General features: G+C 32.9%; 1 protein-coding gene across 3 annotated transcripts in view; it reads left to right on the top strand.

Moving 5' to 3' along the window:
* The window catches only part of LOC126776747 (AF4/FMR2 family member 1), a 220,122-nt gene that overhangs the window by 186,528 nt on the left and 12,349 nt on the right, over positions 1-21,245 (top strand). For all 3 annotated transcript variants that reach the window (XM_050499476.1, XM_050499474.1, XM_050499475.1), the window contains exons 10-11: positions 19,420-19,462; positions 20,841-20,915. In XM_050499476.1, the coding sequence (XP_050355433.1) occupies positions 19,420-19,462; positions 20,841-20,915 (118 nt within the window). The remainder of the gene's footprint in view (positions 1-19,419; positions 19,463-20,840; positions 20,916-21,245) is intronic.

The raw sequence follows: 21,245 nt of genomic DNA on the forward strand, positions 1-21,245 counted from the left end.
AAAACAAAGTGATCGGATTTTAAAAACTTATTTACTGATATTTTTTTGCTAGGTATTTTAATGAAATGCTGCGGAACATTGTGTACAGTTTTACTGTTTTTATATATCTTATATAACTTTACGTAGCTTGACTATAGAGTATTCCATAGGGAAGGAATGTTCAAAATGAAATACACAATGTTGTAACGTAATTACTAGATCTGTAATCTAGTCGTGGTTCCGTACTACTGAACCGAGCATTGAGCCTGCTACTGTCAATCTTTATACAATAAAAATATTTAAAAAAAAACATTTATTATAAAATAGAAGCAATATATATAAATGATTATATTGCTTTTATTAACAAAAAATGAGCTATACTGAATAATGTTAGAATATAATCGATGAAGTGTATCATGTCCTCCATACCGACCCGACCACAACTAGCCAACTGCGTTGTAGATATTATAGTGCACAAGTGTGTGCGCACAAAATATAACCTACTCCCTCACTCTTATAGTACGATGGGAAAGCAATTCTAAACGAAGTGAGAGATATCCGGCTTTCCGAGGCACGGCAAAATTGACAAATTTCTAACTCCCGAGTTGTTACTGAAACTTGATGAGTTTTTATTAGCGTGACACGAGATTGAAACCAAGAGCTTCGTAGTCTATAACGCTATAATCTAGACTATAGACGTAGGTCTATACCCAGTCGGATCTTTTCGAACCATTATAAATGTTGTATGATTTGTTGTTAAGCATTACCGATATTTTTTTGTTCAATTTTTTTTTTTATAATGTCGCCTCGAATGACACGTACGAGTGTTCCTCGAGGGAGAATAGGGATGAGGTGATGTAACGAGTGTCGTGTAATGGTGGGAATAGTCCAGTGTACGACGCGCGACGCATCTTAATGTCGACCCACATTCGACCAAGTATTCAACGTAGCGACTAGCGCCGCTTTGATGTTTTCATTTTCGTTACAATTACACCTTTCCCACGTACATTTGAAAACTTTTTAATCGACTTACGTTTATCTTCTCTCTCTTCTATATATTTGGTAAACAGAGGAAATTTGATACTTCCATTTTCGTAAGCACTGTTCGTTAATAATGAAAATATCTTCTGATAATTTAAAGCTGGTTATAAATATATATATATATATATATATATATATATATATATATATTTAAATGGCAAGATGGCCTAGTGTTTAGAACGCGTGAATCTTAACCGATGATCGTGGTTACAAACCCGGGCAAGCACCACTGAATTTTCATGTGCTTAATTTATGTTTATAATTCATCTCGTGCTTGACGGTGAAGGAAAACATCCTGCATCTGTCTAATTTCACTGAAATTCTGTCACATGTGTATTCCACCAACCCGCATTGAAGCAGCGTGGTGGAAGCTCCAAACCTTCTCCTTTTTTGAGGAGAAGGTTTGGAGCTTATATAGAGCCCAGCAGTGAGACATTCACAGGCTGTTACGTTATGGTTATATATGTTCGTGTCTTACGATGATTATAAATAAGTCAACTAAAAAATCATCCAGGTCGTTTTTTAAAGCAATACAAATTTGTAGAGGGTTCGGTTATAATTATATTATATTTGTTTTAACTGCCTCCTCGTAGCGGTTTTAAGGCCGCATGCCCCGAGATTTTCGGTTCAAATCCGAATCGGGCCATTAAGCAATTATTGAGTTTTTGTCGAGTTAAATTATAAGTTTGTTATGATACATTCGTGTACAGACGCTAACATTCATCAGTACTCGACCGTGCCAACCGAACTGCTGAAAGAAAAAAAAGGCATTTTGTATGATATTTTAATTTTAATTTTTTTAATCTAAATCTAATTCGGACATTTTATTACAATACGTATTTTTTTAATGTTTATATATCAAATTTCGTAAGTCTGAGCTTCTTTATTAAATTATTAATAAGAACGAATATTTAGATCACGAAAAGTATTATGAAAGCAATTCAAAAACCTTAAATAATAACATGAAATCGTTTTTAATATAACTTATAAGCAGCAAGACAGTATGCAGTGGATAGCGGTTGAAAAATAAAACGTCAAGCGATTATTGTATGATATACACTAGGCGGTCGAATGTAAATTCCCGTAGCAATTTCATATCTAAGCGCCTCGCTTTGTTTAACCTCTCTAAGCTCCAATATGAAAGACGGTTCTCCCCACAAGGACGCCATAGCCCCCTACCTCCTAACACCGTTCGAATTAGAAACGTCCCAACTGTTACTCGTATCTAAAGCATTTTAAATCTTAAATCACATCAACAAGGTCTACATTACTTTAACATAATTGGACACTACTAGAGAGGATAATAAACGCATTATTTACACGACGAAAATTGAACTTTATCGAATCTTTCGAGTTTTCTTTCTTGTTAATATTGAACCGAGGTTTTTGTAAGACGGCCTATTTTTCCGCTTACTGCCGTTTCCGTCGAAACCTTTGTTACCTCTTAAGAGCAACCAAGTAGAAATTTTTAACGTACAATTTTAATTTTTAGTTCTTTGCAGTTGATTTTACTTAGCATCGAAGAGAACTTTAACAAGCCTATTAAAGAATGAGTGGAAAAATGTTTGACGGACAATTATTTTTCATTCGGTTCGTTTGTAATCCGGTGGACCGCCCAATTCGGAAGCTTTTTCGTATCGCGTGTCTCGAAGTATGTCGTATTGTAATTAAATCAATTAAGAGTGAGGATTTCGTGAAGTCATCTCAGTCAGCATCTGTCGGTTCTGTGATCGTTTACAAATAAAAACCGAGAAGTCGATGTTTAAAAATCAATTACAACGAAATCATCCATGTTTTTACACCTCATTTAATATACAATCGTTGAAAGTTTTTATTGCGTTCGTGTGTGTACATTGTACATCGATGTATCAGTACCGAGTTTACGATTGTTAATTGGTTTTTTGTTTTAAGTACTTCTCACTAATCGTGACCTTAAACAAAAGCTGATTAATACTTGGAAGTACTTTACGTATATATCTTTCTCTGAAACACGAGAACCCCATACAATGTTACACGGGCTTTGTTCACAAACTTGTATGTCATCGTTTACGTTTAATCGATTCTTAAATAAATTTATATTCTTGACTTATCTAATATACATTAAATGAATATTTATAATAATTTCATTTCGGTTATCGAAGTCGAGTGTGATAAGACATAATACAATAAAAACTCGATTAAATTAACATATATTTCATTTCGAAATATACACAATGCAAAATCAATTTGTATTCAAAGGAGCCAAACCTTTTTTTCCATCACACTAATCTCCTTACCTATACAAACTCAAATCGTATTTTGTTGTATATTTATACAATCAAATTTGTTTAACAATGCCACCCATTGAATTTATTATCATTTACCTGACATCTTAACTTGTTCGTGTTATACATGTAATATAAGGTGAAGTATTAACCGATCAACTTCAAAATCCTATGGTGAGTACAGGGAATTGATATTGCGGCAGTCGGCTTTAATCGTGCAAGCTTAAATAGACTGTATTGAAATTTGATTTAGGATTGATATTAAAATAGCAGGATGCGAATAACTGATAGTCGATAGCGAACTAGCTTTAAGCATTAACTACCGTAGATTGTATCAAAAGCTATCGAAACATCAATGATACCTTTTGCTATGATCTATAATTTGAATTTTAATAAAACCCACACCTAACTATATCATGGTTTAATTTTCTCAGATAGAAAGATCTTGAGGTGAGACGTTTCTTTTAAATAAGATAAATTGGTTAATAAACAAACTTGGAGATTTTATTTTAAATTCCACAATTTAATGGTATACAGGATTGATCATAAGAGTTATCAAATAAACGATAAACAGGCTAAAAAACGATTATTGAAGATATATTGTGCTATTAAAATTATTGTCTATATATTTTATGTTGGATAAATCATTTATTCAGTAAGGTTATACGACTTTAAAATATCATAACCGCAGAAGAAATATCAAACAGAAATACTTCACGAGTTTGAATGAAATATAAAAATTCTATTTTCATCCTTCATGCCTGAAGTCCCGGGCGCAATTCTACTAATACTATTGAAGCTTTGTAGATTAAGATTTAAGAAACAGAGAGGTACATTATAGAACTAGTTGTACATCGTGCCATTTCTATATATATACTCGTATCTGTGTACACGTTTTAGCTCGGTATATTCGACCGGTGAACGTTTCCCTGTGAGATACACACGAGAATTAATTGCCAGCTATGGGTAGAGGCGGCCATTTAATTTTGTAGGGTGATATTAATTTCGTAGTAGCTATTTTAACGTATTCATGTGTAAGCGGACCCTCTGACATGGAAGCGTTAGCGATAACGCGGGTAATGTCACTTGTTATGTGATATTTAGTCATTTTTCATACACTATTTTACTTTTTTTTACTTTTGTCTAAGAATGAATTAGAAAAGTCCCAATGAAGATAGTTTATTGGTAATACTATATATCTGGTGTTCCTAATTATTAGTTTCATTAAAATTTGTCTAAAAATAAAATAAATATATATTACGAAAGTTATTATTAATAATAACAATATATATTTAATTAGAAATATAAAAAAAAACTATTACAAAATTAATGTGCAAAGATAATGAAAGCGTTATTACAAAGTAAAGAATTTGTATAATACGGTAATATTACAGAAACCAATTTGAAATATTATTACCCTTGGTAGGGCTTTAGAATCATCTAGGTGGGTACCACACACTCGTCAGTCTACCGACAAACAACAATACATTGTTTACTGTGATCCGCTTTTAACCAGTGGAAAAACTTTTTAATGATTGGCTTTTCCACTTGCTATGAGCTGGCAAATTTGTTCTTATGTTTTCGTAAATAAAAAAAAAATCGTAATAAAAAAATATAACTTAGTGATGTTTCTTGATGCGATCCGAATTTAGAACGTTAACGCTTCCGTCCGTTTTGGTGGTTTTTGCTCTCGTTTGTTTTCATATATTTTCAGTTTACGGTCAGTGTGGTTTATACCGTGGCTGTTACACGCGTAGATTAATTACATAATTACATTAACGGCTGCGTAATGGCCGGCCGTGTTTACCATTCGATTTTATTATTATGGAAAATAGAGAGTATGAAAATAAATGTTATCAATTATTTCGATTAGTATTGTTGAAATTAATTGACTTTGTATAAATAATTCTAACGAAAATTACAATGAGTGGGTGACATAACAAGTATGTTATACTCAATTGGAGCGCTTTGCTGTATATTAATGTTATTTTTTGTGGTGACTGACTTACAAATAGGTCAGACCAGAAGACAACAATATAATAATAGGCTTGCACAAAGCCTTGACGAGCCGGTTGGCGTGGTTGGTAGATACTTGCCTTTCACGCCGATTGTTTTTGGTTCGATTCCCAACCAGGACAGACATTTGTGTACATGAACATGTCTGTTTGTCCTGAGTCTGGGTGTGATTATCTATATAACCATGTATTTACAAAAGAAAAGTAGTATATGTAGTATATCAGTTGTCTCGTTTCCATAGTACAAGCTCTGCTTAATTTGGGATCAGATGGCCATGTGTAAAAAAAAGCCCTATCACCAAGTATAAGAAAAAAAACATATTATCGTTGTATTTGGACGTTAAGAACTAGCAATATATGTATTTTATATTACAATATATTTTAGTAGTCAGTAGTTAGACAGTTTTATGATATATTAGCAATAAGGACGGGCTCTATTACAAAATATCATGAATTGCTTTTGAAAATAATTATGCGATACGACTGGCGTCCTACCTATTGTACTTTGATGGCAAGCAAACACCAATGACAAATTAACTAAGTTCAACTCAATCGATTAAATCTAAGTGAACGAGTAGAACAAGAACGAAAATATTGTTTAATTTTTTATATACTTTCATATAAAATGATAGATTTTTATAATTTATAAAGAAATTTCAAATTAAATAGCTATTTCAGCTTTGGCTTTGAGGCTTATTAAATATCGTTTATATTTAGTCAAGTAATTTTTGAAAAAAATTTTCGCTCAAATTTTAAAAAGTATAATTTCAACAATATATTACACCTCACTACGATTCATAGTTAATAAGATAAAGATAATTATGAAAATAAATATCGTTCTCATTTGCATATTAAAGAGCCGAGTGTATTGTTCTCTATTGTAAGTAGCAGTCTTATAAGAACACGTGGCAGTAACATATGGGGGCACGAAGAGTCCGCAAATGGCCGAGGCAGGTGTTCAACAGGTGCTTTGAGGTCTGTACGATTTAACCGTCGCATTTCACCTTGAATTTCGTTTATATAAGGGTCTATCTCTTATCCATGACTTAGTCCGTCTTCGGTTTTTACGCTGGAATCCTAAATATTTTCGATAAAATTTACCGAGGGAAGCTACGGCGAAGCCGAGATGGCCTAGTGGTAGAACGCGTGAATCTTAACCGATGATCGTGGGTTCCAACCCGGGCAAGCACTACTGTATTTTCATGTGCTTAATTTGGGTTTATAATTCATCTCGTGCTTTACGGTGAAGGAAAACATCGTGAAGAAACCTGCATGTGTCTAATTTCATTGAAATTATGCCACATGTGTATTCTACCAACCCGCATTGGAGCAGCGTGGTGGAATAAGCTCCAAACCTTCTCCTCAAAAGGGATAGGAGGCCTTAGCCCACCATTGGGTCATTAACGGGCTGTTACTGTACTGAAGCTACGGCGGGCTAGACAACAGTCGATTGTAAACTTAAGTAACACGTGTATTTCATTGCTTGGCTAATGACCTCTCGTCTTGATGAGAAAGATTAGAGCTTATTCTACACGCTGCTACAATACGGGTCGGTGAATACATGTTTCCTTAAGATGTTTTCCTTGACTACCCTACACTACTATCAAAAATACAAAGTAAGCACATAAAAATTCGATGCCTGTCCGGGTTTGAACCCGCAATCTTCACGATTCCCGTTTTCAAACAATTAGAGCATCACGACTGTGGTGTCTTTTTTTTTTTTTTTATAGAATAGGAAGGCGGACGAGCATATGGGCCACCTGATGGTAAGTGGTCACCAACGCTCTTAGACATTGGCATTGTAAGAAATGTCAACCATCGCTTACATATCCAATGCGCCACCAACCTTGGGAACTAAGATTTTATGTCCCTTGTGCCTGTAATTACACTGGCTCACTCACCCTTCAAACCGGAACACAACAATATCAAGTATTGCTGTTTTGCGGTAGAATATCTGATGAGTGGGTGGTACCTACCCAGACGAGCTTGCACAAAGCCCTACCACCAGTGAAAAATTCGGTATGAAACATTCGGTAGCAAAGTTAAATACGATAGAGCGGATCATACATAAGCCTAAACGCGCTGTAATACGAAAATAAACCGGGAGGCGGCGACGCGACGCCGCGTGCATCGTTGTTTGTACGCTCCACGACGCACAAATTGTTAGATCTGTGTGTAAATTAACTTAAGATTTGGTGACAGATATCTAATGACGTTATACGTTTTGGTTGTGTTGTGTTCAAATTACGTCATATTTGTATGTTTATGAGAAGTGTTAATTTTATAAACATTGTGTTTGGTTTACGTAATTTTCTGTTAGACTTTTAAAACAATGAAGTTTCAACGTCCATTTTTAATAAGTAACTAATTAGCAATGCTTTCCTTCTTTCAAATGAAACAACAACAAAGTTTGAAAGTTTTATGGCAGCATGTTGGCAAGTGACAACCGCTTTTGTCGTTAAACTTGTTGATCTGTTAGATTCGAAAGATCCGCCACGCGAGCGCCCACGCTTCACTTTTCAAAGTCCCCTAAAATTCTAGACTACCCTCTCTAATTAAATATTGCCCAACTTATCCCCACTATTCTAACGATGCATAGCTAATAGTGCATCGAGGACGTGCGTCCGAAAGGCGCGTGCGGTCAGTACACTCGCGCGCGCTGTTCCGCTCCGACGTCCGACTCTACGCGACTGTACGTCACGGGCTAAATAATGTATTAACACTTAACGTCACATTAAGATACTGCTTTCTTGCGTCACACTTTCATGTCATCTTATAGTCGGGTTCGATTCGAAGCGCCGTCGCAATTTAATGTCGACAACATTGAATCGGTTCTTGCGTATCGAAGATTGTATACAAATAGCGTGCAATGTTTTCACAGAGCATTCTATGAACTTGGCATGAGTTTTGTTGAATGTCGCGTTTGTCTATTTAAGGGTATTCTGCGTACGTGCCGTGTCGGGCGTCTCAAAAATCGATGAAATGCAAACATGTTGATGTGCGAATAATCAAGCCGCGATTCAACCCCACGTTTCGATGCGAGTAATAATAGCGACGCAAGGGAGGGGGAGTGCTACATACAGAGGGCCGTACCTAGATCGTACGATTAGAGTTCTTAAAATGTACGCATTAAAGGTTACAATGCAATATGCAATGTTTGTGTAGTACTTGCACTTGTGAATGGCTTATTCTCATCGATTTTAATAACTGTCTACTACGGCTTTAAAGAAAGGGCACTAAATTCATTGATCAATTTCATTGCCGCGTTATTACTTGATGTAATTATAACGTTAAATCACTTTAACGAAAACAATTTACATCGATTATTTAATTTTGATATAACAATATTTATTTATTGTTTACGTTTTTGATCGATTTTAGATTAATGCAGTTTTAAAGTATATCCTAGTTTAATAGTCTTACATCCTTTGTCAGTTCAAAACGTATAACTCAACATAAGGTATTATTACCGTGTTATTCATTAAAGGGGTCGCCGTAAAAATAATTTTAACATTGAATTAAATCTAACAAGAAATCATACTATAGAGACAATCGAGGTTTAAATCGGGCAACTAGTCGAGCGATATTTGAACGGAATTGAGGGGAAGTAGGGGTCTTGTCACCACCTGTCCGTTTCATAATAGCTTTCGGAAGACGCAGTCGGCTTTTGACTGGCGTAAGCGCATCTGTTTTTGCTTCGCGCCAAAAACAAAACTTTATTAGGTAAAATTATCCTTAAAGAAACTTTATAATTTTTAGCAGTGAATTCGATTGTTGTCAACGAAGTTCAGTGAACAATTTGTGTGTAATATAAACAATGTGACAATGTTGGGAATGCTCACTTCCGACTTTGGATACCAGAATCGTCTAACTTTGCTGCAGCAGCTCATTGACTGTGGCGACGTGTTGCTCGGGCGGGAATTCGTTTACGGTACGTTTTGTATTGTAAACATATTCGTGACATAATATAATAATAATAAAATAATAATTTATTGAACAATTTTTAATCAAATAAAAGAAAAACGAAGTATGCAATATTTTATTCTTTTTATTTAATTGCTAAAATCCATTTCTACGAGACAACCTGAAGATATAAGAAAGTAATATTGCTGGATAAAAAAAATAAAAAACAGATGTAATAACAATCTAAAAATATAAACACATATAATACTAATATGTACAAAATATTTATACGTACATTGATAAATAATCTGAATAACGATACATGGGACTATTTGTCTAATAAAAACTCGACTTTTATAATAATGAATAGTCACTTGCTCTGTCATTTAAATTTATCCTTGTTCCTTTCATGCATTCATATATAATGAATAAATAAAAAATACCTATACATACATATTTACATATATGCCTGAGTCATTGCGACAGCAAAACACCAGTTGTTTGTGTACATCTGTGTATGATTCTACCAATTACATAATATTAATACGTAAACAAAAAAATAGCAGGCTGTAAATTTCCCGTCGCTGATCTAAGCTTTCTCTTTTTTTAATAAAGCTTTAGAAACTAATCACGAAGGTGCTCCAATGACTGGTGTTACACATGATGATTTTTTTCTGCGCAAACGCGAGATGAATTATATTTAAGAATTGAACATGTAAAGGCAGTGCGCATTGAGCCGAGATGGCACAGTAGTTCAAACATCAAAATCTTAACCGAAGTTTATAGGTTCAATGTGCTCAATTTATATTTTAAAAAAGCAGCGGAACAATTAACAAGGTGTTACATTGAAGGCGGCGTTGTTTGCTTGGGTTAAAATAACTGTCAACTACGGCTCCCTGACCCTGAATCTTCGGGTAAGATTCACATTTGATAATCAAGGAAACTTCTGAAGCATTAGTGTCATTTAGGTTTGAAAAAAATTGCTTAGTTTGACTACAGACACCCTACCTGCAAGTTATATTGACTATCCATGTCTTTAATTTTAAATAATACATATTCATCAATCACACTAGATCACTTCGAACAAAGCACAAGCAGCCGTAGCTGCGTGTGCGCAGATCGCCACACGGAGATCGTATCGTGTTTATTTATCGTCGCATTGTCTTACAACGTCATAAATCCTGCTAATTAGCATCGGAAATAATACAGGCGCCTCGTTACTCTCATCTCGCACTCGGGCGCATATCGCTAACACATTTGACAACTGCCATTTATTTATTCCTGATTCTTTCGTACCATGATCTTAATATTAAAGAATTGCTTTATATATTTTATATGAGTTAAGCTTATGAGTTACAATACCTGTGAAAACGTTATTAAACGCCAGCAGTATTATTATTCGTTTTTTCAAGTGTGTGCACAAACACAGGTGCATTATCTAACCCCATACGATTGCAATTTATGCAAGATTGCAATCGCTCTATCATTGGAAAAATAGAGTTACTATTTCTTATTGAAAATTTACTATACTGTTCAATGTTTTTCATTTCAGAAGAACAATTAAGTAGCAATAAATTAACTAATAAAAATATACAGCCGTTTTTCTACCACGTCGTTTAAATTGGTGGATACGTACATATGTGTTTGAATTTCATCATATTATGTTCAAGTGCTTTCCTTTGCAGCGGCGAATGAAATGAATAATAAATAAAAATTAAGCACGTCATGTAATTTCAATGTCGCTTGTACAGATTTGATCCGCGATGGTTTTAAGTGAGTTCGTTTATTACGCTTTCATGTTTTTAATAGTCAAACTCTTTCGTACTTCGTTTCAACTCGTCATTTATGACGTCACAAAAACTTCAAGCAACTCCGATTTTAATTTCTTAATTCATGTTATATAAGTTACGGATGGATCATAAAATTGTTATTTACGTTTAAATATATGAACGGTTGACGGTTGTAAAATACAAATCGTCGATAGTTCATTTGATATTTATATAGCCGCATATAATTTAGCATAATTATTTACTCGCTAATATAATGCTTGTTATTTTATTTTTATTGTTTATAAATTGAAATTTATATTAGTAACGTTATACGATTGCCTATACTCTTTATGGAAGTTTTATGTTAATGTTAACTTAGCTGGTTTGTGTGTTATTATATATATATATATATAATAAAATATTAGTTTGATAATTTAAATCATACTTTTTATACAAATAAATGTTACGTTATATTTTTTTTCTGTAAAACGATAAAAGATCAATCACCATTTTCTGATATTTATGATTTTATCGGTCCATTGTTTTCAAACAATAAAACACAACACGGTCCGGTCCACACGTGTTGCGTAAACTACAAACGTACGGACATAACGTATTGAGTATTCCTAAAGGTTTTCACTAAAACAATTAAACTATGTACTGGATATCGCTTATAAGGATTACGATTATAATTTATTAATAATATTGTACCCAATAAGTTGTCTGTTATTTAGTTATTTAACTGGGTAATATGCAGTCTGTTTTATATCATTGTATGTTGTGATTTTGACTGCTTCGTAGTTCTTATAATTAGCTAATAAGACTGCAGACCCCAAGGTCTTGGGTTCAATCCCGGGTCGGCCCAATAAAAGGTTAGATCTTTTCAGCCGATACTGCCCGAAAACTAGAAGCAGTGTTTACACTCTCGTACCTCGGATAGCACGTTAAACCGTTGCTGCTGCGCCTGAACTCTTTCCGGTCGTGTCGCATTTATCGTCTGGCTGTGTATCTATGAATATGAGGCAAAAGAGAGTGCACAATTTTATACAGCCACTGTGGACGTAATCGGCCAAGAACACAGATCCTTATCACCATAGCATACTACGACAACGAATTGAATGCACTCTAATTTTTTTTAATTATTTGATTACTTGTTAAATTGTTTGATGTTTTTTTTTATATTTTATAAAAAGGCTCTATAAAAAACTAACAAATATATTTAATTTATGAATTTGTTTAAAATGATATAAATAAATAGACAGCTGATTACAATCATTAATTTACAAGCTACAGACAATCGGGTGCATAGCTTAATTGACACCTAGGGCATAATACCATAGGCTTAGCAATTATTTGTAGATAGCTTGTAGCTTTGAAGATGAAATTGATTGGAAATACCAAGTACCAACGCTCTGAAATATATATCGACCGATATTACTTACGGATCATGTCACCAATGCAGATGTGATCATATCTTGACTCAACTGGCTTTTTTTTTTGTTTTGCATAAATTGTCTATTGTTATTACCTAATTGTAATACGAAGCAATGAATGTTTCGAAAGCAACAAAAAAAAACTATATTTTAACAACGCTTCCGTTACTTGACATGTACGTTATTTATATTTTTATTGTCCCGTCCAATTATATCACAATGACAGCTGCAAAATTGCGTAACAAGAACTATACGCTGTCCCGAAACGACGTTATATCTAAAAAAAAATTTCTCCCTTTATGTTTATATAAAGAAATCTATTGTTGTTTACAATTAAGGAGATTCTTTAAATTTTACAAAAGTTTTTCACTTGTTCATCGTCTCGATTGTTTCATGTTAACAAAGATAACGTTATGAAACCTCCGCCGTCGAAATATTTTTAAACCCTTTGCGTAATTTTATTGACGAATTTTACGAAACTATTAAATATTTGTAAACTTTACGTCTTATTGTAAACAACGTGAAAACTTTGTGAAAACTTTTTACAATCGTACGTTATAATGATTTTTTTTTTTATTGGAAGTTAAGATTCTTGTACTTTAAAAAGCTTTTGTAATCCAACCCATTTGTTTTTAAGACGAATATTTAATTTTCGAATGTATATTATATTTTTAAATTTTCGCTTACCCCATTTATTAGCCTATGTGTGCCGATGTGTAAACTACACGGTAAAAATAATTGGCAGACTTTCAAGGCCAGCCGTATGTCTGACGTTGAACCTATACTTTTGCTAGTGGTTCATCCGCCGCCATACTGGGTGGTTGAAGAGTATTCTTTCACGATTGATGGATGCGATTATCAAAAATTATACACCCAAGAGGTGAAATGACGGGCTCTATTCCTTTCCGCCGCAGCAACACGGCGTATTCTGTTTATAAATGTTTTTAAATTCTGTTCAACTCATTTTACATTTATTACTCTTAACTGATAATGGTATAAAATAAAACCGAAATGTAATGCTTAAAAAATGTTTCCCAAGATACCTTGTCAATAGCGTTTTGAGTTCAGCTTTTAATTGAGTTTCCATTTAACACGGTGATTGACCTTATCGAGTCATCACCGTGGGTACAATCCCCCAAATAAGGCATCGAAAGGTGACATCGCATTTAAACGCTTTACTCACAACTAATAAGACTCAATTTTGAATATACGTTCATTTTTATATTCCATTATTCATAGATTATATTGTTTTGAATTTTTTTATTGACGAGTCATTGTTGCAGATATTGTATTGAATGTTTACAAAAAAACCCTAACAAGAACTCATTGTAACAAAACGGTAACTTATTTAATAATAGACATATAAAATAAACAATAAAAATCCAAGATTTTAATTTATAAAATTAAAACAATACTTCAAAAATTTCTCAAATAATAAATAGTTGAAGCGTTAACAACACAATAGTACGGGCCGCCTTACGATGTAAAACTCGCTATCGTCATCCCCGCTTCTAAGCTATATGCTTATAAAATATGTATATATATATATATATATTTTATAAGCATATATATATATATAAAAACACAATAGCAATGCCCGGATTTAAGAAATTAATATTATTCCGGGCATTGCTATTGTGTTTTTTTTTATCTGACATCAAATCGTTATTACTGTACCTGTTTAAAGTCTACGCTGGTAGAGATAGTAAAAAAATGTATCTTTTTGCTATAAAATACGATTGCTACTCTTTATCGGTAATGACTCCTTTTGAAAGTTTTTTTTTAATGGAGTAATAAGCTTTTGTTATTTTACATGTAAATGGAACAATTATCTATATACGCTATACATGCGTCATCCTCGTCTAGACGTATAATGAACTTCATTGAAAACAACTAAGTGTCACAATTTCATTGAAACTAAATCAAAAATTATCAGTTTTAAAGTTCATTTTTGCATAACAAAATATTTAATAAAAAAAACGATTAACCTGCTCATATACTCGTGAGTTATTACACTTTCCACTTAAAAAGTTTCATTTATATATTTCATAAGAATATTTATGTGACTTGTCTATTTAGAGTCTAGACATGTCGCATTACTGTGTACGAAATTAAATCTGGATGAAAATTAAGGTAGAATTTTTAATTGTAAATCGATACTAATGTTATAAATGCGAAAGTAACTCTGGTCGTGTGTTACGGTTGAACAGCTAAAACATTGAACCGATTTTGATGAAATTGGGCATTAAGCGCTTGAACGTCAAAGAAGGACAAAAGTTATAATTTATACACCTAGCTATTATTGTGTGTTCATAAAGGTTTTTAAATTCACACACACACACACACATACATTAACACACACAACCACACACACGCACACATATTCACACACACACACACACAAACATTCACACACACACACACAGTGCTATTTATTCGTCTTAGTATTTTTATACTATTGATTCTCTAATACGGTAAAGGTACCAATTTTTTTATACTTCTAACTATTTCAATTAAACAATATAACGTAAGAAACACGATAGTTATTTATGCATTCAGCATAACTATCGAGTTTCTTTCGAACGGACGGATGACTTACAGTAAATATATATATATATAATTTATTGATTTTATTAATAATACTGTGGGTTAAATCGATGAAGTATATTATTTATTAAGCACACTATTCAAATAGGAATCACCCATACTGTTCAAACAGCAATCCAGTACCAATTTCCATATAAAGACAAACACTTTCTATACAAACTCCTGCCATATGAGAGGGATATAAGAAATGAACTTGCAAACATTTTCACGTATATTTTTATAAGGACCTAGTAAGGAACTACTATATAAGTTTCTAGACCCACCAATAAATATTTATAGTAATATTGTTCAACTAAATATCATTTTAATAAAAATCAAATAATAAATGAAAGCGAAGTTTTTCGAGCGTGAAGCGGTTTTTGCACAAATGCGATGGTGATGATAATGGTATGATATGTTTTCATTGTTCGTGTAATTACACGCCGCTAACATTTCCTTATATCGCCATGTCTTTGAAGGGCCGGTGGTTATATTAAATTGTTATGTGTGCGTCGCGAAAGTTATACACGTATTGTTAATTGTGTACATGATATATGAAGATATATGATGCGTTGAACGTTGCCATGTTTTTTTTTTATATTATTTACTTATTGTAAAGTATATAGTTATTTATTTAGTTGTATAATATAAAGTTATAATATGTTGTTTTGGACCGTATTTTTTTTTTTTATTGTAAATATGTATATACTGGTGGTAGAGCTTTGTGCAAGCTCGTCTGGTTAGGTACCACCCACTCATCAGATATTCTACCGCAAAACAGCGGTACTTGGTATTGTTGTGTTCCGATTTGAAGGGTGAGTGAGCCAGTGTAATTACAGGCACAAGGGACATAACATCTTAGTTCCCAAAGTTGGTGGCGCATTGGTGATGTAAGCGATGGTTTAATTTCTTACAATGCCAATGTCTATGAGCGTTGGTGACCACTTACCATCAGGTAGCCCATGCTTTATTGCTTATTAATATTATATGCTCGTCCGCCTTCATATTCTATTAAAAAATATATTTATATTTTAAGTATTTGAAAGCGTCATACGTTACGGTATCAACTGAAGCTTCCCTTCATACCGAAAAAAACTTGAAATTACATCTCATTACAAAGGTCTATACACCGAACTCCCTAATTTCTATATCATGAGATATCAAGTCCCCTCGATTAACAACTGTTCCTGATATCTGCTACAATAAAACAAATATAAGACTTAGTATATACGTACTCAACTCATTGGTCTAGTAGCTAACTTGTGCGGCTGCACAGATGATCCCGTTTCGAATACCTGGCCCACCAAATAAACGTAAAATAGCGTTTCTCTGTCATGTTAATAATGTAACGGTGAATTTTATCAACTGCGACCACTCTTAACAGAGACTATATTAATTACATGGGAAATATAATTGTGAACAAAACAGGACTTGGTGATTTGTTTAATACAAACGTTTGTTTTTTTTACGATCGTATTTTTATAAAAATAATAGTAATTTTAGTTTATATGTCTGTTTAATACGTACTTGTAGACAAACTGCATCAGTAGTTTGGAGATTAATATTTTTTTTTGATTATGCATCTTACAAGATGCATAGTCTTACAACATACATGTTCTTAATTTAATTAAAAAACAATTTTCATAAAGCACTAAGTATATTATTGTGAAAATATTTACCCTTCATATTTTTTTTTTGTTTCTATTCTTGTCGCTTTAAATAAAATGACTCGTAAAATCCGCGCGTGTTTCTCGAACATCGCACATTTATACGAAGTTTATACATACGTTAGGCATTTACATTCTCGCAACGGTACTGCGAGACATCTTAATACGTCAATCTGTTTATTCCTAGAAAAAAATACGCTTACATTCATATGCAGATAACACGTTTCGTAATATTTTCTATACAAATGTGTCCTTATTCACGTAATAAATTAAATTATGGAGTTGATTTTTTATTTAAATTTGTATAACAATTTTACTGTATAATATTGTTTATTAATGTTATGTTGAAATATCTAGGTATACGAATATAATAAATCTGAAGAGTTTGTTTTAACACGTTAATCTATGAAAACTAATGAGTCGGATTTGAAAAAATAATTTTGGATTTGATAGCCCAATTCTTGATGAAGATTACAAGCTATTTAAAATCACGCTGCGGCCTACGGGGTGGGGGGGGGGAGGTTACCAGGAACGTATAACGCGCGTGAAACCGCGCATAGCAGCTAGTTTTATAATAAATCTAATTGTATGTCGTAGCTGTAGTATACTGCCTGTAAACACAATTCTATGTTAACACTATCGAAGATTGAGAACAGAATATAAAAATATTGGGTCTGTGTAAGCATACACCGATCAAACGTTTATTGAATTCAAAAATACAACCAATAAATCTCTTATTCAATATTCAGATTTATATTAACAAAATTGTTTTATATAGAAAACATCAGTTCGTACTTACTAAATAATATACTATTTAGCTAATTTATTGTGAATTCAAAATCATATAAATAAGTTTAATTTTGAAATCTATTTACAAACAAATTATGAAACTTTCAAGCGCAATGCCCTACCGACCTAGGGTCGGAGACCTAGTGTAGGGCGGCTAGGTCGTTGCTACCTACGCTTCTATAAGTCTCGATAATAGAATCTGTCCAAATAAAGGTACTCAAACTCTAGGCTTATTAATATTTTGATTACTTTTCGTATTGATGAATTTCTTTGAGGTTACAAAGGTTCAATAACTTGAGTTGAACGTAGTCAAAATGGCTGAGCACCTTGTGACACCCAAAGGTTATGGTTCTCTGGTCTCCTTGAATCGATATCTTGACACAAATTTTTATTAATAATCAGATACATTATTTACTTTTATATGTAAATAAAAAAAATCCGTCTTTAACTATATCAAAGAAAATGAGTTTTATTGTCGTTCTATGTACTTCTTTAAAGTAAAATATTGACGACGATTTAGAAGGACACATAAAAATATGATTTACTAGAACTAGTGTTTACTCTATTGTTTATTATGTGAATATAAGTATGTAAAGAAGGCGCCTCACCCGATATTAAGAAGAAAACGTGTGTGATTTTTTAGCGCTTTGTGTATTTAATTATTAAAACATATATGACAATATTGATTTATCTTAGTGTGTTAATTAGAATAAAACTTTGAACGGTTCGATTGAATAAGATTACAGAGAAGGCGGGTAGAGAAAAATCCTTTACTATTGCGTCTCTAGTTTTCAACATTACACTTCTCTCCTCTACGTTTTAAGAACTCATATATATATGTATAATTATCCCTTTTAACGTTAAAGCTGGTTAAAAGTGTAAGTTTATAAATCGCATACACATTACTAGTATATAAGTATGATTGAATTATTTCGTTTACAATGTCGAAACGTGCCACCGTAAAGTTCATAGCCCTATCGAAAGTTGCGGGGTATCGGCCGGGAACCGAACTCGGTGTGTGTTTACTTTTGTGCTCAGAACGCCTAAACAAACACTCGGCCCTTTCTCATACTCGAGTGCTGAATTATACGATCCACTCTGTCGTTTACGACGTTAACAATTAGATTTATATTTGCTTGTTGCTTATGTTTAATGGCTTTTACGAAACACTCTAGCTGTGGAAACGCTTAAGAGGTTAAGATTTTAAACTAAGATAGAACGTCAACTGAACCGAATCTCTTTTAATATTGACATACGTTTGTAAGTTATTATATGTTAATAAATACTCACTTTTACAATTTCTACTTTTAATGACATGCCATTTATTTTGCATTTTTTATTTACTCATGGTCATTTAAATTAGAGGTCGATTATAATTCTGATTAACTCATTATAATTCATCTCGTGCTTGACGACGAAGGAAAACATCGTGAGGAAACCTGCATGTGTCAAATTTCATTGAAATCCTGCCACATGTGTATTCTACTAACCCGCATTAGAACAGCGTGGTGGAATAAGCTCCAAACCTTCTCCTCAAAAGGGAGAGGAGGCCTTAGCCCAGCAGTGTTACATTAACAGGCTGTTACTGTTACTGTACTGTACATTATAAATATTATCTTTATATAATTTATGTTGTCTCCTACACAGAATTCTTCAGGACCTAAGTAATATACATTTTTCGACACTTATTTCTGTTTCCAACGCGATAACTATTCATTAGACGTGACAGAAAATATTTCTTTGCAACAGAAACGTTTTATTTTGAAACGTTAAATCGAAATTTCGCTTTTACATAACGAACTATATTTTTTTAAACTTTTATGTTGTATATATATTATATATGTATAATAATCAGCAAATCGGTAATACTCCCCTAACTGACGTATCACGCTTAATATATTTTTGAATTGTTTTTTTTTTTTATTGGAATATATTATAATAGAGAAGTAATGTTTGGTTTTTCTTTTTTCCAGGCTTAGACAACCGGATATCAAACTCAAGAAGTTCTGTTTCACCGTAAGTATATATATATATTTTTTTTATTAGGAAAACAAAATACGATCTATAAATTCAATTGACATCCACAACTGTTATTATGACATATATTATATAATTTTTAATATTTAAATAACTAATTTATTAAATAGTCTATGTAATTTCCCACTGCTGGGCAGATACCTTTTCTCATAAAGAAACAGTTTTGATCTTATCCATACGTCGTTACACGACGGCTTATTTATTTATTTGGTAATCCATCCAATTACAAACAATTAATATACATTCCTTATTGTATTAAGTATTGTGGACATATAACTTAAAACAATTACTTAATTAGTTTAAGCATATATTAAATAGCTAACTAAGAAGTCAGTAAGTAAATTAAAACTATTAAGATATGAGAATCTAATGAATGAATCTGGGTGAGTCCGTGTGTGTGTGTGTGTATGTGTATGTTTGTGCGTGTGTGTGTGTGTGTGTTTTGTGTTTGTTACGGCTTGGTACATACATGTAGCAGAATTTCACCCGACACATTCAGGATATTTGCCTTTACAACAGAGCACGAGAAGTCTTATAAACATAAATTAAAGACCTGAAAGTTTTAATACTTCACGTATTATGGCCTATATCGGCCCTTAATGTCGATCACCAAGGAGTCATGCAGTCACCCGTAACGTTTTGTCAAATACTTTCCATGCACACGCTGCGCCGACTAGAAATGAATGGGATAAAGACAAGCGAATGATGAAAGCGTTGAATAAACAGTTACGGAGGTTCAATGAACATTAAAATCTAACATTTCATTTTATTTATGAAGTGAGAAGATACAATATTTAAAACATGAAAGCTTACTCAAATATAAATAAAGAAGTGTATTTATTTTCCTCAACGAAAGCAATATTTATGTAACATAATATTTTGATATTACTCACGTCAGACAGCCAAATTCCATTCATTCATGAATACTATGAATAAAGTTAATCGATACTATTTGACTTCGACTTATTGAAAGTTGAAATAAATTATAATTTTTACATTTAATATAATATGAATTTCATCAATTTGTGTATTATTATTTTGGTTTTATTTATCAATAAAATAATATTAATTTTATAGACAAGCTGTTAGATTACCTAATAAATAAACCATTAATATATTTTTGTATGGATGTGGCAGGCGGCCATGTGGCACAATGAAAACCTGCCACATGGTACTCATACATCTCTAAAATCTCCTCTTCGAGAGGCTGACCAATCAGGAGTTGAATGTTTATTAAAAAAATCCTTTCGTTGGGTCTTGCGACACTCACAGCACATGGGATGGGTCTCTTCCCTACTCTGCCGGACCTTGTTGAATAAAAGTAATGATTAATATCTAAACATGATTTATTTTATAGTAACGTGGTGAACAAAGACCTCGGATTGTCAGAGAGCGACGACGAGGTCGCCGCCACCACCACAAGGCTTGAACCGTGAGTAGAAACTATCTTATACTTACATAATATTAACAAGTAAGAGCTTAAAAATTAAACATGACTACGTTAAAACTGCGCTCGTGACGTAATTTTATAAGTTTTACCTATTTATCGCCTTAATTCAAGGGAACAAGCTGGTTATATTCATATATTTGAATTGTACTGATTAACCCCTTTCATTTCTAACATTTAAACGATTATCTCAAGAACAGGACCTTATGTCCTCTAAAAGGTGATATATTGATATTATATCCACTGAAAATATGAGAATATGATCAGTACAAAAGATTTAATTGTCACGAGCGACTGAACCCCAGACCGGTAGCT

Source organism: Nymphalis io, chromosome 21 (assembly GCF_905147045.1).
Source record: "Nymphalis io chromosome 21, ilAglIoxx1.1, whole genome shotgun sequence".
Classification (NCBI taxonomy): Eukaryota; Metazoa; Arthropoda; class Insecta; order Lepidoptera; family Nymphalidae; genus Nymphalis; species Nymphalis io.